This window comes from Papaver somniferum, unplaced genomic scaffold (genome assembly GCF_003573695.1).
Source record: "Papaver somniferum cultivar HN1 unplaced genomic scaffold, ASM357369v1 unplaced-scaffold_107, whole genome shotgun sequence".
NCBI classification, from domain to species: Eukaryota; Viridiplantae; Streptophyta; class Magnoliopsida; order Ranunculales; family Papaveraceae; genus Papaver; species Papaver somniferum.
Genome location: NW_020619603.1, coordinates 12259704 through 12284637, shown reverse-complemented (window position 1 = coordinate 12284637; position 24934 = coordinate 12259704). Strand labels below are relative to the sequence as shown.

The following is a 24934-nucleotide window of genomic DNA, read 5'->3' as shown; positions in this document are numbered from 1 at the left end:
AACATTTTATTTTTAAGGGGTGTTGCATCGCCAACCAGTTTGTTTAATGAATTTCTGACATTTTCATGCTTGTTGTTACGATTATCTTTCGTTGTTTGTCAAAGCATGTCGACGTTTTGCTACATGAAAGTGGTTGAACTAGTTAGTATAAAGTCCGTTTATGTCGAACACACTCAACAGGGAGGGTCATCGGGCCCAATGCCATGTCCCGATTGAGGTATCTCATCACTGTCATTTAGATCTAGTGGTAAGGTATTCAGTCATTCCTAGGTTTTATTAGCTCGATACCCCAAGAAGTTGTCAATTAACTAGCTTGGGAAAGTGATTTAGGCCACTTGCGATGGGAGCAATGTTGTATGCTCGACTATCGGGTACTCATGCCCCGATAATCGGCCACTGGTTTCCAACCACCAGGGCCCTTAGACTACCTCTGCACTTGCACACTTCCACTGCCCCGAATTCGAATAGCCTGTCGAGTGTAAGACACCTCGGCACTTGCACACTTCCATCTCCCCGAGTACGAACGTCCATTCGAGTGTAAGTCACCTCGGCACTTGCACACCGCCGTCTCCCCGAGTACGAATGACCATTAGACGCAATTGTCACATTCCCTACCCCACGTGGATTTTTAAGGGAATAAATGACTGAATATCATACCTGTTGATACACCTCTTATGGGAGATATAGCTTCAGATGTTGGGTGTTCCACGGTCTCGGCTCGGGTGCTCCGTCTTGTTTCAATATCTTATACGCTCCTTCGCCGATTTTTTCCATTATAGTGTAGGGTCCTCCCCATCTTGCCGCCAGCTTCCCACCCTTCTTATCACGTTCGTAACTGGGTATCTCATTCAATACCAATTGTCCAGGTTGAAATTCTCTCGGTCGAACCCGTTTGTTGTATTCACGTTGTAACCTCCTTTGGTAGTTCTCCATTTTTTGTAGTGCCATTTCTCTAGTTTCTTCTAAATCATCCAGCTTAGCCAAAATTAGGTCGTCTGAGATGTTCCTTCTCCACGCCTCAGTCCTTGTAGTAGGTGTCATTGCCTCAGTTGGTAGGATATCTTCGATCTCATATGTTAGCATGAAGGGTGATAAGCCGGTTGCGTCCCTGCGGGTGGTCATGTATTCCCATAGAACATTGTAGAGCTCCTTGCACCACTTTCCATATTCTTCATCCAACTTCTTTTTTAGGTTGTCAGCTATGGTTTTTTTTGTGATCTCGGCTTTCCCATTACTTTGCGAGTAAATAGGCATAGCCTTGCTTTTGCTGATGTTATAGGTGTTAAACAACAGGTCGATGTTCTTTCCTTGGAGTTGTTTTCCATTGTCCGAGACAATTACCGCCGGCACGCCAAAACGACAGATAGTGTGCTCCCAGATGAAGCGAAAGATATCTTTATCTCGAATGTGCCTTAGAGGTGCCGCTTCCACCTATTTGGTGAAGTAGTAAGTAACCACGATCAAGTATTTTCTCTACCACGACCTGACGTGTCAGGGTCCCACGATATCGATCCCCCACTTGGCAAAGGGCCAGGGGATGATTACTGAGTTCAAAGTTACTGCAGGTGCATGTATATTTTTTCCAAATTTTTGGTATTCGTCGCAGATTAATGCCATGTGCTTTGCGTCATCATTCATGTATGGCAAGTAATATCCCATAGTCTTAGCTCGGGCTGCCAGACTTCGACCCTAGCTGTGATTTCCCGCAGCCACATAATGTAGTTCATTCAAGATTGAGTGTCCTTCTTCTTTGCTTAGGCACCTCAATAGTGTTTCTAGGTAGGATTTCCTGTACAGAACACCGTCTCGTACTTCGTATGCCGCTGCTTTGCTTTTAATTTTGTTAATCTCGGTCCGTCCTTTAGGAAATTCTCCCGTTTCCAAATATTGGTGAATGGGTTTACGCCAATCGCTGCTCTCGTATTTATCAGTTGTAGTTACCGCTACATATGCTTTTGCGTCTACTGTCTCATGGACGGACGGCATCATGATTCTCATGACTCTGATGCCCTCCACGCTTGAGTCTGTTAGCATGGAGGCGATATACGCCAGTGCATCTGAATGTCGGTTATCTTTCCTACAAATACGTCAGAATTTGATGCTTGGTATTTGGCCGAAATAGAATTGGGCGAGCTCTCAATACTTATGTAATATTGGATCATGCATAGCATATTGCCCGGTGATCTTCCTAATGACTAGCTGGGAGTCACTGGTTAGTTTCACGTCGTGGATCCCCATTTCCACTATAATTCGTAAAGCATGTATCACGGCCTCGTACTCGGTGACATTGTTTGTTGCCTTAAAATCCAGCCTTAAAGAATGAACCATCTTCTTCCCCTTTGGTATGGTGAAGACTAACCCTAGGCCTGACCCATCTTTATTGAACGACTCGTCGACGAAAACTTCCCATCGTGTCGGGATGCAGGTTTCAAGGAGGTCGGAGGGGTCTTCTCGGTCTTCTTCCATGCCCGGGATATCTTCAACTTCTTACTCATCGTCTAAGGGGAAGTCTGCGAGAAAGTTGGCCACTTCCTGTGCCTTTACTGCTGTTCTCATCTTATAGAAGATGTCTAACTGCTTGATTTGAGCACTCCATTTAGAAATCCGTCCTGACCTTGCTGCATTGTCGAGCACTGATTCTATGGAAGAATTCCTAAGCACTCGAATTCTGTGGGTCTGGAAGTACGTTCGAAGTTTTTGTGTTGCAAATACCATGGCTAGTATTATCAGCTCAATTATGGTGTAATTTCTCTCCGTCGGGTTCATGGTTTTGCTTATGAAGTACACATGCTTCTCCTCGGTCCCCACACTCTTGACTAAAACTGCACTTATGGCATAACCTGTTGCCCTGAGATATAGGATGAGCACTTCATCGGGCTCGGGTCTTTGTAAAACTGGTAGGCTTGCGAGATGTAGCTTAATCTTTTGGAATGCATCCTCACATTCCTCGCTCCTCTTGAATTTTTCTCCCTTCTTTAACGTCCCGGAGAAATATTTACATTTGTCTGAGGATCGTGAGATGAATCTCCCTAGTGCCGCCAAGTTTCCGTTCAGCCGTTGTACTTCTTTGATTGTCACCGGGACGATATTTCCAACACATCCCTAATCTTTTCTAGATCGGCCTCTATACCTTTATCAGTGATTATGTATCCCAGAAACTTACTCGATGTAACCCAAAAGGTGCATTTGGCCGGGTTCACTCGCATCTTATATTTTCTCATGCTTCGAAATATGGCCCTAAGATCGTCAATATGGCTGTCTGCTACCTTGATTTTGACTAACATATCGTCCACATACACTTTTATGGTGTCGTATATTTTGTCCTCAAAAATGTCCTCCACCAACCTTTGATAAGTGGCACCGGCGTTCCTCAATCGAATGACATTTTGGTGTAGCAATATAGCCCCCTAGGTGTGAAGAAAGACGTATGTTCTTGATCCTCGGGTACTAAGGGAATTTGATTATACCCCGAGTATCCATCCATCGGTGTTATCGCCTTGTACCAATTGATCGATGCTAGGGAGCAGAAAACTGTCATTCGGGCAGGCCTTGTTCAAGTCGCTGAAGTCGATACATATTCTGACCCCTCCGTTTCTTTTAGGGACTATCACCATATTAGATATCCATTGGGGGATTGATCCTTCCGAATGATCCCTGCTAACTGTAGTTTCTTTAACTCGGCCTCTACCGCTGCCTGCAACTCTGGTGCTATTCTCCGCATTTTTTGTCGGATCGGCCTGAATTTAGGATCTATACTTTCGGATCGATACCCTCCATGTCATGCATTTTCCAGGCGAACACATCCAGGTGTTCTTTTAACAAATATATTAGTTGTTCTGTTTGTTCGTATGATAGTAAGGTTCCAATTTATACTACCTTAGGTTCCTCCTTAGTCCCTAGGTTAATTTTTGGGGTAGTCTCTAAGGCCGGGAAGTTGGGCTTTGATTCTTCGACCGACGTCGCTTCCTTTGATTGTTACAAAATTTCTTGCTTTCCTGTTTCGTAGGTCGCAATGGCCTGTGAGAGCACCTTCTTCAACTCTTCCGATGCTTTAGTCTCTTTGGCTTTGTTCTTTTCTCGGCGCTGTTTTGATCGTCTTTCCTCATTTTGTTGAATATCCAGCTGCATGCACTGCCTTGCATCCTGTGGGTCGCCTAGTACCTCCACAACCTCTCAGTAAGATGGGAACCTTAATTTTTGATGGTATGCCGACGCCACACCTTACCCACGATCCAAGGCCTGCCAAGGATAGCCTCATAAGGCGATACGACATCCACTGCGTGGAAGGTGGTAAGTGCATCCAAGTATCCATGTCTGTACGAGACTCTGAGAGTGACCTCCCCCTTTGGCACGGTTACTGTATCGTTGAAGCCGTAGATCTGATATGTTGAAGGGATCAAAATGTCGTAAAATAGGACCTCGACTGAGCTCCCACTGTCCATCAGTATCCTTTTCACCCCACACTCCTCGATGAGTAAGGTAACTACTAAGGGATCTCCATGTACTTGGCCATTCGATGGGACGTCCTTGGCCGAGAAGGTGATCGGCTGCAACATCCAAGGTTCCATAGGCAAGGTTTTGGCTACATTAAGAATTTCTTTTCCCGTCCGATCTCTCTTGTGGATTCTAGAAGTGATACTTCCCCCTAAGTCGAAACCTTGGGTCGCCGAGTGTGAAATGGTGTTGCAGGTGAACTGAATTCCTCGGTTGTTCCTCACTTGATGCACGGGACCGTCGGGCTGTTGGGTCGATGTCGGCATTGTCTTGACAAACTGTCGTAAGTATCCATCTCGGATCAAATGCTGGACAATGTCTTTTACCTCTAGGAAATTATTAGTCGAGTGGCCTCGGTATTGGTGGTAATGACAGAACTCGGGATGGTTTCTTGTCTCGTCAAACTAGATTCCCCTAGTCTTTGGGTATCTGATGTCGTTTCGCTTTATCACTTCCTTGAATATTTCTTCCAGTGGTTCATTCAGGGGTGTGTACGTCTTCGGTTCGTGGCGAGGTTTCTTTCCTTTCTCGACCCGTTATTTCTTGCCCGAGCCTGGATGTGGTTTCATCGGCCTTTTTCTGATCGTTTTGGGTCTTCTCGAGGAGCAGGTTCCACCGACGCACTGACTTCTTGTACTCCTCTATCCTGCGCTCCCTCTTGCATCTCTTCCAAGGAAATGTAATGTTCTTGCATCTTCCTCATCTCCCTTAATGTCTGCGGCTTCTCAATATACATTGCTATCCAAATAAGGTCAGATTTTCCTAAAGAATTTTTGAACTTGAAAATTTGTTGGTCGACTGGTACTTTCCCGATATCGGTGCACAACTTCTTCCATCTGTCCTTAAAGATCTTAAGGGTTCCCTGAACCTTCGTGCCAGTGTGAACAGTTTGTTTATTCTTGGGAGATAAATACTGTTATGCATGTATGTTTCGAGGAATGTTTCCACTAGGACGCCATAACTTCCAATAGACTCATCGGGCAAAGTATATAACCAATTTTTCGCATCGCCTTCCAAACTGGATGGGAAGAACTTACACATAACTACGTCATAGTTCTTCCATTGTAATAGGGACATGCTATATATCTTGATGTGCCCTCCTGCATCACTGGTGCCGTCAAACCTAGATGGGAAGGTTGGTAGTGTACACTTTGGAGGGAACAATGCTCTTTCGAGTTCCTTGGTGAAGGGAGTTTTCTATGCTTCGCTAATCACCTCTGCCAACTTATCGTCCTCGCCACTTCCAGCCAATTTCTTAACCATCTCCTCAAGTTGCTTAAGATTAGCTTCATTCGCCCCCTCGGGTCTCCCAGTATGCATTTCTTCATCGGTCGAAAAACTCTCGGGTGGACCGTACCCGCTTCTGGTTCTATGAGAGTAGGGTACACATCCTCGGGACAGTGGCAGAGTGTGAGTTCGCCCTGATCGGGTGTGGCTGCTATAAGCTCCTCGGCTCGATGACCCTCGTGACCCATATTTCTGATTCCGAAGTTGATAGTTTTCGTTCTCCAGCGCCAGGTTCCTTCTCTGTAATTCCCTCATCATATCCTCATGTCTCCTCTGATTGGCTAGAATTGCTAGCAGTGTCGGGTCGGTACTCTCGTGACTGGAATGACCATTACCTTGGTTCTCTACCACATTGGGCGGTGGGACTGGTGGTTCCACAGGAGGAGCTACAGGGGGAGCAGTTGCAATTGGTGGGATGTCCCGGGTGGTGTTACCCAATTCTAGATGCCCTCGCCTAAGCCTTTCGCCTTCTTTTTCTAAATCCCTCTGATACTCTGCACGTTCCCGAGCTCGCCTATGATCCTCTCGCATCATTCGGGCTTCCTCGTCTTCCTCGGTGTCCGATACAGTCATTCCATATATCATCTCCCCTCGCCTCAGCTGGCTCGGGTCGATCCTTAGTTCTCTCGGGGTGAGATCATCGTCTTGTCCTAAGTCGACTTCCTCATCAACAGTTGTCATGCCTCCACTCGGTGCCTGAGACTCTCCTTGTTGATGTTGTCGGCTATTTTGTTGTCGAGAGTCCGTTACCCCTTCTTTTGCGCTAGTTCCTGTTACAGTTCGATTCTTCAGAATCCTGCCAATCCCGGAAGTACTTTCCATCCGCTCGGGTCTGATTGGTACTCTTCGGCTCGCCCTTCCCTACCTACACCAGGAAAGATAGACATCGCCTCACTTTGGACTGTTTTCGAAAAATTTAGGAATGAAGTATAGTAGTTCTGAATTTCAGAAAAAAGAAAAAATTCACACAAGTACGATTCCTTTTTACTCCTACTTGCTGAACTCAGCAAAAAAGGTTGTTTTAACTAATAAGACAATCTTTTTCAAAATACTTTTATGCTACGTCTCTTTCGGTACTCCTAGTATGCATTAATCATTGTTTTTCCAAACATTCTTTGTGCCAGAAATCATTAATTATCCGTACGTTTGATCGGAAAATTTCATTGTTGACTAAGCTTTGTGGTGATGACCTCCGTCAATCGATCTGTCGGTGTCTCAACAGCACAAGTTGTCTAAACGAGTTTTATCTTCCTTTCGGCCTTGCGATGATGTTGTAGGTCTCAGATGATAGGGTTAAGATGAGACTATTTCCAAAGTACTCATCGTTCCCCTTATAGCCATAGCTTTGGAAAAACATACTCAATGATTTCGAGCTGATTTTACCGCTGCTATTGTTACGATGACGTGACCCATGACGTATCCTGACCAGCGAGCTGAAGTTTTTTCTAGCATCTACCAAGCATTTAAGATGATTCTTTTGGGAGTTTCAGATCTTTCTAGCCACTTACTTTAGTCAAAACAGAAGACACAACCGATCAAAACTTAAATCTGAATTTTCCATCAAAACTATTTTCAAGGGTTTTGCCGTAAAGAGAAAATTTTCGAAAACATTCATCACAAGCTTTTTTGGTTCGAGATTGTAAGGTAAAAAAGAAAAATTTGGTTAACATGCAGCGAGAATCTTTTTTTTTTAAGGGAAAACAGCTCTGACTGTTGACAATACTTTGTGAGCCTAAATCAGAACTCTACAAGATCGACGAAGGCTAGAAGAAAACGAAAGTAACAAGATCAAGTTTCAAAAAAGAAAGAAAAACAAGAAAAAACCTTTAAATACTCATCTATCAACTCATATTTCTCAAACATAAGAGTTTTTCACTTAGCGTCAACTAACATCAAAAAATGTTTTTAGGAGATTTGGAATATCTCTTTAATGGCTTTGATGCAAGGTATCAAAATATGTTACACGTTCCCCTTATTCGGCGCCATAATGTAGATGTAGAAAATCCTACTACTACATCCAAAGATAAACATACACACTTTCGATGAAGTAAACAATTAAGAGAAGTACAAGAACACAAGATATACGTGGTTCGGTATGATTATCTTTGCCACGGGGGTAAGGGATGATCTTTATTACTTGATTCAAGGTTACAAAGGATGTATCTTATTACTAACTCACAAGTCTCACTCTTAAGATCTTGGCATTCTGTCTTCCCTCACTGATTACGTGCCCCTCAACTCTCTACATGGCCCTCTAATTATATCCGTAATTGATGATACATATAAGTTACAGTTTAAGCTGTGGTGCATCCATATTGATGTTCTTCTCGGGTTAGGAATGGAGTTTAGCCCGAGGTTCTAGGCCGAGCCTAGCAATACTTCCTCCCGATGTTCCCTTGCCCGACATTGTTGCGAATAGCGGATTGTAGGTGGGTTTGATGTATATTTTGAATTATAAAATTGTATGATGTTTAATTTTGATTTTAGAGAGTTAGGGTTTGTGATGTTCTTCCCTAAATTAGAAATTAGGGTTTATAAGAAGAACTTAGAAGGGAAATAACTGTTTGAGTTTCTATTGGATTTATATGAATTTGAAATTCTTTGTTGTCTGGTATCAAAAAATCAAAGTATTTGAGAACTAATTTTGTTTGTCTGCATCACTATTTGTTTTTCTTTCTAATTGATTGTTTCTGTTTAATCCTTTTTTATGTCATATGTACATTAATGAACTCATGAACTGTGTGTTTATTTCTGGGTTGTCGTTGTTCTCAGAATGGCTCAAAGTGAAAAAGCATCCAATAGAGTTGGAACTCCAAGATGCAGTCAACCAATTTCCCAACATCCAGAACAAGAAGATCAAAGTGTTGCTTCAACAATTTCTTCAACATCACCTTCTTCGAGTAATAAGAGATCATTAGCAGAAGTAGCAGATGAAAATCATCCACTTGTTATTGCTTTATTGAAGAAATTGCGCACAACAAGGTCACCTTCATGGGATGAATTCACTAGGAAAATCGTTGTAGAGCCTGATAAAGATAACCCGCGTAAGGAAGTGGCTGTCCTTATGGGTGAATGTCATCATTGCAAAAAGTTGGTACCTGCTTGTAGTGAACAAGGAACTACCCGCTTGGTGATAGACACATTTTCGTGTCTAATTTGATCTCAATACTATATATTGTTGGCACTCGATTTTGTACTAATTTTGTTATTTTATGTATTTGTAGGTATTTTTTTGGAAATAAATGTTTTTGGAAAAATAAACTCTTTCGGCGAAATTGGCTCGAAAAGTGGTGTTTTGCACCCCAGAAATGCACCGGAAGCACCCCAGAAATGCGCCGGAGGAATCCAGAAAAAATGCTGGAAACACCCCAGAAAAATTACTTAAGGCACCCAAGGGACATGTGTTATTCGGACTCCAGCAACGGATAAGGGGCGACCACTGGATAAGGGGTGACCTTCTTCACAAATTCAAAAAAATATTTTGGCGGGAAAATATTTGCTCTTCACTGGAAGATTTTCTCTATTGCATTTGGACGTGATTTTGTGCGATTCAATCGCTGAAACTTTTTGGAAAGATGTAATATATCATAACAGAGCTGGTATGGCTGATTTTTTCGACTGAATTTGGCTGGATAATCACGTGGAAGAAATCAGGGCAACACGGGTTTGAAAATGATATTCACGAATTTTCAGCAAGTTTGATGTGTGATGCTCGTGTTTGGATGACACTTAGTCATTGAAGATGCGTGTAGAAGCTAAATAAGGGACTATCAGAAGATGTTTACGCGTGGAGAATCATTTCAGGGAAGAAAATATTCGGAAAATATTTTCTTTTAACACCGAGTAATGGAGGATCATGGAGAGTTAATGAGCGTGATTTCTTGTCGTTGTTGGGTATAAATAGGTTCTCTGGGTGTCCTAGAAGAGGTGTCGAGAGTTGGGAGGAGAGGAGAGAAGGCTGCAGAGGGAGAATCACCATTTTTCTCTGCTGTTGCTGCTGCTGCTGATGAACACGAAGAACGGACTCGTAGCAGCAGTCGTTTATGAACAGCGTCTCAGACGCATAGGCGTGGGTCGCAGAACTATCTAAACAGTAGCAGCACTTGTAATTTATCGTTCATTCTGAGACGCTTTTTGTGCGTCGCAGATTACAGTTTACACCATTTTCTCTTCTTCTCATCATTTGTAAACCATTTTTGAGCCATAATAAAATATTTTGAGAGGTTTTTCACCATGATGAGCTAAACCCAACACTGGGACGACGGAGGAGGCCGTGTTTCATCCATGTGGTAATTTAAATTAATTCTTTATTTACTTTTTGCACCAATTTTAATTGAAATAAGATTTTAAATTAATTACTTGTGATTTCATTTGATGGAGTATGCTTAGTCCTAGGGATTTTTGATATGCCATGCTTAAGAAATACAAGTAATATTTTATAAAATCTATCTTGGCAATAAACTAGAGTTAATATTTGTTTTGTTTTGAACTATAATCGCCTAGAATTAAATTCCGAACCACTTAAAAATGAAAAATGGCCGAATCTTTAGTCCCAGTACCTCTCTACCAATTTGTCAATATTTGTATATATATTTATTTTCTAAAAAACATTATCCTTCACAAGTCCGAGAGTTTGAACCTCATTACTACAACCACGAAAAATCTTTAATCACTTGGCTCAACATCTAAGAATCTGTCCCCAGAAGCCTCAAAACAAGCCAGACCAGATGAAGATTACCACTGCAGATAAAAAAGCAGGTACTAACCAAGTTAAATTACTTAATTACAAGTATGATCCAATAGTTACTAGGAACTGCCTTGCTAAAATGATTGCTAAACATGATTACCCACTTAACATGGTTGAGCATTTATATTTTAGAGATTTTGTTAAGTCTTTGAACCCTGCTGCGAGAATGCCATGTAGGAATACAAGTAAAGTTGATGTGTTGAGGTGTTACGTTGAAATGAAAGGTGAATTGCAATTACAGTTAGAGAATTTGACTTCCAAATGTAGTCTCACAACTGATATGTGGACTGCCAAACACACTAAAGATGGTTATTGTTGTGTTACATGCCATTTTATAGATGATGAGTGGAATTTGATTGCCAAAACCTTAGCTTACATTGTAGTGCCATCCCCGCATACAGGAGATGTTCTCTCAAATTTTATCAAAACTTGCGCATTGGAATGGAACATTGATAGGAAGTTTTTTGCTTTGACTGCTGATAATGCTCCAGCTAATGGTGTTATGATGAGAAATCTTATTAAGTGGCTAGATGGTAAGAATTGTTTGTTGCTTCAAGGAAAATTGTTTCACATGAGGTGTAGTAACCATATACTGCATTTGATTGTATTGTATGGCATGAAAGTAGCTGCTGTGTTTATAGAGGGTATTAGAGATTGTGTTAAGTATGTAAAGTCTTCACAAGCTAGGAAAGAGAAGTTTGAAACAGCATTGACACAATGTAGATTGTCTGGATAAGTTAGTTTAGATGTGGACACAAGGTGGAACTCCACTTTTACGATGCTTAAGAATGCAATTAAACTGCGAGAAGCTTTTCATAGACTTAGTGAGTTCGATTCTGACTTCGATATTCTGCCATCAAGTGAGCAGTGGGACCAAGGAATAGAAATTTGTAATTTTTTAGAGGCTTTTAATAATATTTCAACTGAGTTTGCAGGGATTAAGTATCCAACTGCGAATCTTTATTACAATGGGGTATACAAAATTAACCAAAGCATCACAAGTTGGGAAGATAGTACTTTTGAGTATGTCAGAGAAATGGGGTTGAAAATGAGAGAAAAGTTTAATGCATACTGGAGTGAGAGTAACTTGATTATGAGCATTGGAGTGGTTTTAGATCCAAGATATAAGGCAAAATGGGTTAGGTTCACATATAAGATAATTTTTGGGGATAATGAACGTGCATCAGTTGAGTATGAGAAGTTCAGAATAGACTTGACCAAACTTTTCAAGGCATATGAATCTCAAAACAACACTTCAGCTCCTGCTTTCTTTAGCAACTCTGTCTCTCGGATGGATGTAAGAGGCCCAGGTACAACTAACCCAGATTATGCTACTTTTCTGTTGGAAAATGATGAATATGATGTTCAAAAATCTGAGTTAGAGACGTACTTAGAAGAACCAATTCTTCCAACTGTGTCACCCCAAGATAAATACAATTTTGATATAATGAGTTGGTGGAAGCTAAGTGCCGCTATGTACCAAATTCTATCAAAGATAGCAAGGGATGTGTTTGCTGTTCCGGTGACCAGTATAGCATCAGAGTCCATGTTCAGCGATGGTGGAAGGGTTCTAACAACACACAGAGCTTCATTAAGTCCAGAATTAGTCCAAGCACTTCTATGCTTAAGTGATTGGCTGCCAGGCTCCTTTGATGCAGGTAAATATTCTTTTCCTTTGCTTAGTTCTTTTCCTTTGCTTTTCTGTGATGCATCATGTACCATTAGATGATCGAACAACAATTGAATCTTTCATTTTCTGCAACAACCAAGGAAAGCATAACCATGAGCATGACCATGAGTAGCATGAGTATGGACAAACATGTATAAACCATGTTGCTAGTATAACTCCACCTGCAAGTGCGCTTTATCATAAAGAATATATTGTTTTCTGGTCTTAATGCTGATACTCTTTTACCAGAATTCGTATACAAACACCAATTCCACTTGCTACTAATATTGATGCTATTGCTGTTAATTTGTATTTCAGAGCTTCTCTTTTGTTTCGTTTTTCCCCATTTCCGTCACATGAACACTCCGCAGAGACCAGTACTGGAAAAACCAATAATATGAGAACCTAAATATACACTGCTTTGAATTCAGTTTTTGGTGTTACAATGTATAAGATGTCTCTCATGTTTAAGACTATTTGTTTTTTTTTTCTAATTGATTGTTTGTGAATGCAGATATGGAAGTCATCGACTGAAGTTGATGCAATGATGCAACATGTAACCAGGCATCCAAGGAAGATCATCAGTAGCAAGTTGTTTGACATTACAAGAAGACATGGTTTTTTCTTTTTTGTTGTTGTGTACTTTAGTTTGCAGACTGTTTGGTTGGGTGTTTGTAATTTTTTTTTCATGTGTGATGTGACTGAGACACTGGAGTAGTGTTTGTGTGGGTTTTCTGTCTTTCAGTTAAGTTAAACACTTGAAAATTCCGTTAAAATTTCAGCTTTTGCTTCTGTCCAACAAAACCGGATATTAACGGATAAAAATCCGATATCCGATAGGTTAACCTTAACCTTATCGAATTGGATTTTTGATATCCGTCGGATGTTATCGGATATCGGATATCCGATAACCCTTAACCTTAACCTTGTCGGTATGGCCAATATCCGGCGGATATTTATCCATTGCCAGCCCTAATTCTGCATATTTTTTTTGTAATAGGTAATAAACCCGGTACCGACTGGTATCGGACTGGAATCTCCGGTACAGATCCTGATTCAGGTACAAGGACCGGTCCTCAATATGAGGTACCGGTCAACACCAGGTACAGGGACCGGTTCCATAAATAATCCGGACCGTAACGGACCCTGTGCAGCCTTACATAAATTCCTTCCCAGTGCCACAAGTCCAAATCTATCTTCCCGCCGACGGTTTTCCATACGAGGAGGGACAGATTGCTTTCGAAACTCCTCATCAGTCAAATCAAATACCACAACAAAGTCATAAGAAGTCCAACATCATTGGCATAGGTACCTATACCCCCAGTCATCGTCGCCAGCTCATAGTGAACACTATGGCTCCCCACCCACAACTACTGCCAAGTGTGTATACTTCGACATTTCCCTCCTTATAGCCGAGGTAATGGATTCTAACAACCTTGTACTCATTAGTTGACATGACATACTCAAATCCACATGCTTTGCGACCATGCATGTCAACCTTTCCTTTCTCTATAAGCTCGGGATCAACGTTTTCTTTGTGTACAACTAGTTGAGGAAGATAAACATATTCTCCGGTAAGGGGATTACAAATATAGATGGTGGATTTGAAATGTACAAACCAAACCGTTGCAGGAGCCAACTAAGTGATCACATAAAAAATCCCGTTGCAGGAGCCAACTAAGTGATCACATAAAAAATCGTTGTTACGGATACTTCTAATGTTTCAGTGGGAGATATGAACTTCAAAACTCTTTCTGCCATTTCTTTACCGCATCTGGGTTTTGGACGATCGTTCCGCTGAATAAGAGGAAACGAGCTATAACCCAGTGATATTACCCCGGCCCTCTGTTACTGTATCTTTTTTTTTTTATTATTAACTGGGAATTTTTAGTATGCAAATCTTAATTACAAGTTCGCATATTACATGCCTTGCTCGCATCTTGTTGATTCACACCATTTAAGTTGATTCCTAAAATTGTTCTTCATCTAACTAGTTCCTCTCATAGTCAGATGATGAGATGCGAATTTGAGATAAACACTATATTAAATTGGAAAAAAGAAGAAAAGAAAAGTCCAGAACCTTGTAGTGTAATTAAAATGAAGGGAGAGAACTCACAACAGAGTTTTAATTAAACATATCAAATAAAACAATCCTTGCATCACAATTAAATATACGTAGGATGAGAGGACAAGTCATAATCACCTGAGTCTGAATCGCGTAGTATCAATTCCCTCACCTAGAGCAACTCGGTTAAAATCATCAATAACATCGTCCAATGGATTACGAACTGTGTATCGCTTTGAGTTTTCTCCCATGGCTTCCAATGATGCAGAGGTATTTATATGAGCAATTGCATCGACGTCTTCGAAATAATCAGTTGGTGCTTCGTTGGAAATCATCTTCAAAAATGTTGTTTTCGTGTCATAAGAATAAAGCCATTCATCATACAAGAATATGATTTCTCCGTTCTCTGTAAGTAAAATCGGCCGGAATTCCATTTTACGAGAACCTACTACGGCTTCATAGTCAATATCGAACTCCATACGCCAGGTTCCCTTCAAGCTGCTACTTCTCGTCAGGGACCAGATTTCCATAATTTATTATCCACGTAAAGGCACAAATGCCTTCCTAGCACTGCAAGTCCACATTTATCTCCATGCTTAAGGTTTTGCATACAAGGAGGCACAGATAGCAATCGAAACTCCTCATCAGCCAAGTCAAAGGCCACAACTTTGTTGCCCGAAGTCCAATAAATCACATCGTTGGCATAGGTACCCTTACCCCCCCTCAGAGTCGACAGGTGATAGGGAACTCTACCTATCGCTCTCCACCCACAGCCACTGCCAAGTGTGTATACTTCAACATCTCCTTCTGCATTTTTTGGGTAATGGATTCTAACAATCTTGTACTCATTGGTTGACCTAACGTACCCAAATCCGCATGCAGTATTATGATGCATCTCAACCTCTCCTCCGTCTATAAAATCAGGAACGACCTCTTCTTTCTTGACAACTAGTTGGGGAAGATAAACGTATTCTCTGGTAAGGGGATTACAAATATAGATGGGATCTAAAACTAAATGGTGGAATTGAAATGCACAAACCAAACCATTGCATGAGCCAACTAAGTGATCACATAAAAATTCGTTGTGCATAGGAGGATGATAGATTCTTTTGAGATGTTGATTGTAAATGTATTTCTCATTGTAAATGATAGATTCTTTTGAGATGTCTGGATCGTCAATGCGACATGCAAAAAAGAGACATGGCTCCACCTTAGCAGCTATATTATCATTGCCGCCGTCGTCATCACAGTAGAGATGGTTCAGCTGGTGATTGAGGTGCATATCAGTGAAGTTTCTTCGACGGATGAGAGTTACCCATTTCTTACAAACTAATTTGCACTCAAACAGATTCTGCTGGAACCCGAGAAACGATTTCTAGTATGATATCCGAAGGAAGAGACTCCATAAATTGATACTGACAACACAAATCAGAAACTAAAAAATTTAAATCAACAAAGGGCTATCAAGAAAAATGAAGAATGAAAAAAGAAACCTCTTCCGAGAATTTCGTCAAACAACTCGCGCGCCAATATAATGCACAGCTCAAACACCAATTTAACACTATTTTACTTACTGATTCACTCACTTCAATTTTATCACCATAAATTCTCTCAAACAAACAACCAGGATTTTAATTAAAAAATCTCTTTTGATTTTGCAAACAAGAACATATGATGCATGCTCGATGAGGAAGGATTAAGGTGCACTCTACCTGTAAACGGTAATGGTCAAAAGCAGTAGTCGTGGATGGAGCTTCTAACTCGGTGTTCAACTTGGGCTAGTGATTCACGTCTCAATGTTGGAAACTTCTACCGCAAGAGAGAGAGCGCTTACGACAGCTACGGCAACAAAATGGATTTCGGTGATTTTTGTTTGTTTATATGATTTTCTTCATGGTACTCCTTTTCGGAGTTTGCGGGCCGTTGTTGTTTTAGACCACGTGAATACGTGTATGTGAGATGGTAAAGAACCGTAATATTGGGCATACCAAAATCTTCCGAGGCATATTGAATGAAGACAAAAAAGGTTGTTGAATAGCAAAATCAGATAATCCCTTAACCCAAAATTTTTTAATGGCAAATATGCCCTTTACTTATTAGTGTCAATAATCTTGATTAGTGATTAAATATTTTGTTTAGTGATTAAGATAATTTTCAGAATTATAAGAGTTGTTTACATGAAAAATTTGAGGAAAAAAATCAAAGAGTTTTGGTTTGGTTAAGAAGGAGAGAAAGAGAAGGAGAAAGTGAGAAAATTCTAATTCTTGATTCAATGGAGGATGAGGAGGGTCATATATCATCTAAAAAACCTAGGAAAATACACATCAACTACACCAATGATTCCCAAATGGCTGATTTCTTAGATTATGAGAATGATTTTACACCCACTCAAACTCAAGCTCAAACACAAACTCAAGATGATGATTTTTATGAGCCAAATCCTAATGATGAAGACATTGATGAGGAACCCAATGCTTCTAATACACAGGTACACTTATATCCTATACTTAATCTCACTTCTATAGCTCTCAATTATCAAAAGTTAGGTTTTTTGAATCATGGTTCGGCGAAACAGGTTGAGGTTCAGCTCACATCTATGAGCCGAATCTTCCAATTGATGAACGGTTCGGCTTACTGAATCTGTTTACTGCATGCGCCGAACCTATAATTTCCAATTCCAACCCTTTTTCTAAACACTAGTTCGGCTTATATGAAAGTTTCATAGTAAGCCGAACAACATCCTGAATAGCCCGGAATAGAATCATTACTAATACGGATTACATATCCAAAATCGTATGTGCTGAACATAATTTTTTAATTTCTGGGTTGAAATATTGTTATTGGTTCGGCACATATGGAGAATATCGTATCAGCCGAAACCTCTTATGTTTAAGGTTCGGCACATAATATGATTATAGTATGAGCCGAACATGAATTTGTAAGTTTTTGGGTTAAAATATTGTTCGAGGTTCGGCACATATTGAGGATATCGTATAAGCCTAAACCTCTTATGTCCAAGGTTCGGCACATAATATGATTATCTTTTGAGCCGAACATAAATTTGTTAATTTTTGGGTTAAAATATTGTTTGTGGTTCGCCACATATTGAGGATATCGTATAAGCCGAAAACTCTAAATGTTTATAGTTCGGCACATAATGTGATTATCGAATGCGCCAAACCTTGTTATTATATTCTTTTTCTAGTGTTTAACCTTGTGATATTCTTTGTAGATCGTGCTTGGACCCATGGAAAATCAACCTGATCCAGTAGACATAATTCACGAGGATACCAAGGATCACTTCCAAAATGATTTAGTATGTAAGAACTTTTTGTTTACCTTAATGTTGTCGGAATATTCCAAAGTTTTTCTTACTAATTACTTGTTTTGGAATGAACGTAGATATGGAAAATTAAACCAGAAGTTCTGGATTGGCTTGAGGAACACGCGATGAAGATAAATTGTGTACTAGTTAAAGGACAACAAAGCCGATGGGATCGGTTTGAAATGATTTGTGAGCGTAGTGGAACAGGCGCTAGCAAGGTTAAAAATGGTATTGTATACGTTGGGAAGACCGGGAGAAAGAATAGGACGAAGACGAAGAAAAGAAATTGCCCTTTCAAGATCGTTTTCAACCTCAAGAATAAGTCCATGAACAAAGAAGATCAATATTGGATAATGAATAAAGATATGGATTGTCGTCATAACCACCCACGTCCCAAAGACCTTCATGGACATGCGAAAGTAGCGCGACTCAAACCCGACGAGATGCTAGAAGTGGATAAAATGACACGAGCACGTTTGCCACCTTCTAGGATTCTTAGCAAATTGAAGGCGGACAACAACAATAACAAGTCGACTATGCAAACTATCTACAATGCAAGACAAAAGATTAGAATACTCAATTTGCAAGGTAGGATGGTGATGCAACAAGTAATGTGGTTGGGGGTGATGAATAACTACTCTTGCCAAAAGAAGTTGTATGACTTCGGTCAAGTCACACACCTTTTCCTTGCCCACCCGGAATGCGCCCAATTGGCTCTATTCTTCCCACAAGTTATTATATTGGATTGCACGTACAAGACTAATAAATATGAGATGCCGTTGATGAACATTGTGGGGCATACTTCGACAAAGGAACCGTTCACCGTGGCTTTTTGTTTCATGAAAAACGAGAAGAAAGAGATATATGTATGGGGGTTAGAACAATTGAAGTTAATCTTCCGGGAGGGTACTCTTCCTAAAGTGTTCGTTTCCGATCAAGATTCATCGTTGATGTATTCTATTAAGAAGGTATTTCCGGATGCATTCAATTTTCTTTGTACGTTTCACATATGGTGCAATGTGAGGAAAAAATGTCAACCGATAATTCAACCACTTAAGTTGAAAGAATTAGAGAATATTGCTAATCTACCGTTGGAGACACGAGTAAAGAAAAAGAAGGAATTATTGAAAGCATATGAACATAATGAGATGTTGTGGGCTTCTTTCCAAGGCGAATGGGAAGCTTTGATATGGTCAATCACCGAGGATGTCTATGAAGAAAATTTTAAAATGCTTATTAAGCATTGGAAGACCGCCTACCCCGATGTCATTACTTACTTGGTCAAAGATGTGTTGAAACCTAATAAAGAAAGGTTCGTGAGTTGTTTCACAAATCGGAACAAACACTTCGACAACCAAGCCACAAGTATGGTAGAGTCGGCTCATTATCGGTTGAAGAAGAACCTTTTTGGTTGTGTTGACACTTTTGTCACGGTTTTTGATGCAATTGATGAATATTTCAAAAGTGATGTTGTGAGAATTGAAAGAGTCATTCCTAGATTTTCGTGAAAAAAAAGTAAAGGTTCGGCTTATAGAAATTTTAGAACATAAGCCGAACTTATATAAGTAACGGCTATTTTTTAAAAAAATTTGAAAATTTTTATAGATTCGGCTCACCATATTGGTGAAATTTAAGCCAAACTATATACTGGATTACACTAATAATGATTTTTAAGGCTCGGCTTATAACTCAAATTTTATAGAAAAAGCCGAACCTGAAGGACAAATGATTCGGCGCGTAACTAACATTAGAGGATAAGCCGAACTCTATACATTCGGCGCATAACCGTTAATCTATTCATTAAAACATGAAATTGAAGGTGTCCATAACCCAATCCCAGCACCATTAAAAACAAAGTTGAGCACCTAAAAGCAAAGGTGTTTGCAACACCATAAAAGTGTACTTAAAACTTAAGAAAAACATTAAAAGGAAGTTGGAAACATAAAAGGGCATTTAACCACGACCCCTCTTCTTAGTGGTAGGCTTTTGTGCGGGTTCCTCGGGTCCTTCTCCTATGTTGATGATTGCATCCCACTTTTTGTAGAGGTAGTTTTGTTCTTCCATGATCATTGGTGTTTTGGAATCAATTTTGTCCTTCATTTTTTTCAACATCTCCCTACCCGCGGTATTGGTCCTGACACAAGTATGAAAGTTATAAGACTAATTCGGCGCAAGTATGAATCATGTCTTGAAATTTTTATTAGCTTACACAGAAAGTGGATCGGCTCATACCACAAAATAATTATAAGCCGATCCTATATATTCGGCTCACAACCGATATTGTCGAATAAGCCGAACATATGATTATGAACTCAAACATGTATTCGGCGCAATATGATATCATATAAATAAGCCGATCCTATACACTTGTAAAATTTATGAAATTTTAACAATGATATTCGGCGAAGCCCTAATACTATCGAATAAGCCGAATCTAGACTTATGAATTGAAACATTTATTCGGCGCAAAACTAATACAACCATACAAGCCGATCCTAAGCACATGCAAAAATTCTGAAATTCAAACAACATTTATTCGGCACAAAACTAATACTACCATACAGGCCGATCCTAAGCACATGCAAAAATTCTGAAATTCAAACAACATTTATTCGGCACAAAACTAATACTACCATACAAGCCGATCCTACGCACATGCAAAATTTCTGAAATTAACAAAATATATTCGGCACAAAACTAACACCATCGAATGAGCCGATTCTAAATATAAGTCTTTGTGTCACTAAGTTCGGCTCAAAACGGATTTCAGATCTACGCCGAGCCGTTCATATGCACTTTCAGGGTTCAGTTCCAAGAACAGCTTGGCGCACATCTAACATTTGTTTTACACCGAACTATACCCTGTAACCGCCGCAGAACACATGATTTTGACGAATTAAATCGACCAAAACAATCAAAAGCATCAAATATGAGATGGGTTTGTAGAATTAACCTTCTTATTCACATTTCCGGAGTTGGTTCTTCTTCAATCTCTTCTTCCGGTTGATTTTGTGGTTGATTTTGAGTTTGTTCTTCAATCTCTAAATCTTCTTCTTCATCAATAGGTTGTTCAATTGATCGATTTGAACGAGATACTGCCTTACGACGATCCATTATATAGTTTCACAAATCGACAATTAAATTTCCGCGATGAAAAAAAAAAGAAAGGGAAGGGTGGAGTTCGGCTGTGGAGCGGAAGAAGAAGAAGGTGAATGAAACTGATTTTAGGTGTAGTTGATTATAGGTTTTGTATTAGGGTTAGGGATATATTAGTAGTAATTTAAAGGATTTAAGGGCATATAGGTAATTGAACCACCCCATAGAGTACCCCTTATAAGGTCACCCAAGTTAGGACTAGTGCCTTGTATGCCTAAGAAGATTTTGGTATGCCCAATATTATGGTTCATGCTAAAGTCCTAGAAATCGCTAAAGGTGGGGTACCAGCATTAGTGGGCCTAATACTATTTGACCGATCCAATGGTAAGGATCGCTTTGATTTATATGAAAAAATGGTGCCAGCTGTGTTAATGTTGATACCAGCCTTTAGCAATCTTGCTCTCTGAGACGATAAAGTCTTCCCTGACTTGAGGTTGAAACATTGTTTACACCATAATTACAGAACCAAATGATAAAGGAAAAAAGTTGGGTAGGTTTCTGGCATTCCGAGGAAACAAGGTTGAATTGCATAGAGTGACCAAGCCGTAACTTCTTTACATAGTGAGACATATATATACAACGAAGAGTATTATCATTACCCAAAATTTTGACGGCCGACTTCAACAGATGAGAATTTTAGGTGTTTACATTTATTTATTTTGTTACAAAATGGCGGCCGATTGCATATATAAGCTTATCAATTGTACCCTTTAAAAATATTTACAAAATCTATGCAAATATTTATAATGTCCAACACAAGTAATTGTATTGTTTTTTCTATAAAGAAACTAGAAAATAATCGTATAAAAATCCAAGGGTGAGAAGTATACGAAAACTCAAACCTTCCGAGTAATTTCTAAGCAAGAGCTTCTTCAACGGTGTCCCTATATGTTTTATAGGTGGCGACACAAACAAGACATCTCATTCCAATTATCTCCAATGGTGTTGTTTGTTGTTTTTTATGAATTAAATGTAAATTTTATTTTTAGCAATTTTCGAATTTTACTAAACCTAAAAACGGTTATTTAATATATTAGAATTAATTTTAGTTAAGCAAAAACTTACTAGGATAGCTTGATATTGTCAAAGTGGATGTCTAGTTTTATACATTCACCTTTCGAATGTCCAACAAAAATTAAGCTATGTCATCTTTATATTGATTTAAGAAGTTGGGATTCGAGAAGATTTTTAGGAAAATGAATGTATATCCTATATGGACTTAAATATTTATTGTCAGATACATTTCATTAGAGAAGCTCTAAGTAGGCATACTATAGCAATTTATCAAAACTTAGGAGGTATAATCATATAAAACTAATAGAATTAGGCGCATTATAGTAATTTTGGATGTCTAGAGAGGACAACTTTGTCTTTAGTTGCACGGAGATAAAACATGACCAACTACAACAGATATAGCAACACATATGCAATGAGTGGACACAATATTCGCACTTGGAAAACTATCACTCTCCTGTCTCGCCTCCACCCCATACATTTTCCAAATCCGAACCTAAAATCACCACCACTACTCTCCTCGTCTTTGCACCTTTCTCAGATTCGAGGAAAGGTTTTTCCTTACTTAATACTCCCTCCGTTTCACAAAGACAGTTCTCTTTGATTTTCTCAAAATATTAAGGAGACCATATTATTTTACTTGACTACTCTTACTTACTTACCTATTTTATTTTAATAAAAATGCTAGCAATAAAGAAAATCCAAAATTGTTATGAGAATTATAAATACGAAATATAAAAGGAAAATTTAAAAGATATCGAATTTATGAAGTATAAACTTTATAAGGAATTTAATTTTTAGAGTTAAATGTATATTTCCTTAAAAGGAATGAAGGACATATTTGTTTCCTCAATTATACTAATTTCTTTAATATTTTAGATTGGGTCACGTTAAAAATGGATTTATAATTATAAATAATTCAAGGTTATATTAGAGAGTTCATTGAAAAAGTATAACTATAAACAGAAGCTGGACACAATTTTGAAACTGAAGAAAAAGGAATAGAGGACGGTCTTTCAGAAACAGAGGGAGTACTAGTTTTTTTAATCTTATCTTTGCTTAGATCAATATTAGTGTTTTTACTATCATAAAATTACCACATATTTGGCAGAATTGTGTTTGGACTACCATTCATCTATTATCCACTAGCATGCTTAGTCTGTGATGAAGTCAACTTTCAGTCAATGGCCAAAGTTAATTGTCGGTCAACGGTGGAAGTCAACATCAATTGGTCAAGACCTAGTTCTCCCAACAGAGTCACGCTCTGTAGAATTTGAACCTACGACATCATGTTTTGGAGACCCACGTTCTACCGAACTGAACTAAGACCGCCTTCTTATCACACTTGATAAGACCATAAAAAAAGGAGTATTATCTTTGTACGCCCAATAAACTTTGCAAGTCTATAATATCATAATGTATCTAAAATTAGGATCGATCTCAATTGTCCGCGAAAAAATAATAGCTAGGGATGACAGGATTTGATCCCATGACATTTTGTACCAAAAAAAAAAACGTGCTACCAAGGATGCATTGTAGAGAATCCATGTCTTGTTTTCCACATCAATATTTCCCCTTATAATAAAGACCATCCATATTGCCAATCATGCTGCCATCCAGTCAATAATTCAGTCTTCCAGCCATGTTGTCATCCATATTACCAACCAGTCCGCCATCCATACTGTTATCCCATTATGCCTGCTAACCAGTCTGCTAGCAAGTCCTGCTAGTCATAGCTCGTTAGTCTCAGTCAACATCTAGCTAACATAAAAAAATCAACCTTTCGGTCAAAGTCAAGGCCCACAAGTCAATCCGCAAGGTCCATGTCAGTTTAAACCATTTCCACCGATCTACTGCCAGAATCCGCTAGGAAGGTTTTAGAAAGTTATGGGATGCTTGTTGACTAAGTCGCTGCAGAGAAAGTTCTGGAACATTCCAGATGTCTTTATGGCCAAGTTACTTGCTGTGGATCCTGGTTTTTAGCTTAGGGTTAAAATCGTAAAATTGTACATCCGACATGACGTCACTATGACCATTAGCACATTTATTGAATCAACCAGCATGCTTACGTAAGAATTACCGGGGTACCTTTTTTTTACACGGGTCATGTTCCACGGCAAAACCCTTAATATTGACTAACATCATCCATGCCAAACCCTATTTCTCATGTTACCGAGCCAAGGCATGCCAACCATGCCAGCCGCACCACTGTGCCAATGGCAAACCATGACAGACACATTTTCGCGCCAAGGCATGCCAACCATGCCAGCCGCACCACTATGCCAATGGAAAACCATACCATCCACATCTTCGCACCAAGGCATGCCAACCATGCCAGCTACCCCACTGTGACAATGGCAAACCATGTCAGCCACATATTCGCGCCAAGGCATGCCAACCATGCCATCCGCACCACTGTGCCAATGGAAAACCATGCCAGCCACATCTTCGCGCCAAGGAATGCCAACCATGCCAGCCGCACCACTGTGCCAATGGAAAACCATGCCAGCCACATCTTCGCGCCAAGGCATGCCAACCATGCCAGCTACACCACTTTGCCAATGGCAAACCATGTCAGCCACATCTTCGCGCCAAGGCATGCCATCCGCACCACTATGCCAATGGCAAACCATACCATCCACATCTTTGCACCAAGGCATTCCAACCATGCCAGCCGTAGCACTGTGTCAATAGAAAACCGTGCTAGCCACATTTTCGTGCCAAGGCATACCAACCATGCCAGCTACACCACTATGCCAATGACAAACCATGCCAGCCACATCTTCGCGCTAAGGCATGTCAACCAAGCCAGTTGCACCACTGTGTCAATGGGAAACCATGCCAGCCACGCGCCAAGGCATGCCAAACCCTTGACCCTAGCTATGCTGGCCGCACCATGCGCCAACAGCATGCCAAACCTTTGTCCCTATCCATGCTGGTCGCACCATGCGCCAAGGGCATGCCAAACCCTTGGACCTAGCCATGATGGCCGCACCATGCGCCAACGGCATGCCAAACCCTTGGCCCTAGCCATGCTGGCCGCACCATGCGCCAACAGCATGCCAAACCCTTGGCCCTAGCCATGCTGGCCGCACCATGTGCCAACGGCATGCCAAACCCTTAGCCCTAGCCATGCTGGACGCACCATGCGCCAACGCCGTGCCAAACCCTTGGCCT

The 24934-nt window shown here is 40.1% G+C and overlaps 1 protein-coding gene across 2 annotated transcripts; it reads right to left on the bottom strand.

The window, feature by feature from the left end:
* Nucleotides 1-14269: 14269 nt before the first annotated feature.
* Nucleotides 14270-16175, bottom strand: LOC113328390 (F-box protein At3g07870-like). 2 transcript variants are annotated; one of them, XM_026575508.1, is made up of 2 exons: nucleotides 15975-16175; nucleotides 14270-15697 (listed from the first exon to the last, which is right to left on the bottom strand). In XM_026575508.1, exon 2 carries the CDS (start codon nucleotides 15542-15544, stop codon nucleotides 14774-14776), a length of 771 nt encoding a protein of 256 aa, XP_026431293.1. In that variant the 5' UTR covers nucleotides 15545-15697; nucleotides 15975-16175; the 3' UTR covers nucleotides 14270-14773. The 2 variants fall into 2 exon arrangements, with proteins under 2 accessions (XP_026431293.1, XP_026431292.1); XM_026575507.1 differs by having other exon boundaries at nucleotides 14270-15677.
* Between the last annotated feature and the right edge of the window lie 8759 nt (nucleotides 16176-24934).

What these genes read in the sequence shown, in the direction of transcription:
- LOC113328390 (XM_026575508.1), bottom strand. Translation starts at nt 15,544, where the DNA reads ATGCACCTCAATCACCAGCTGAACCATCTCTACTGTGATGACGACGGC.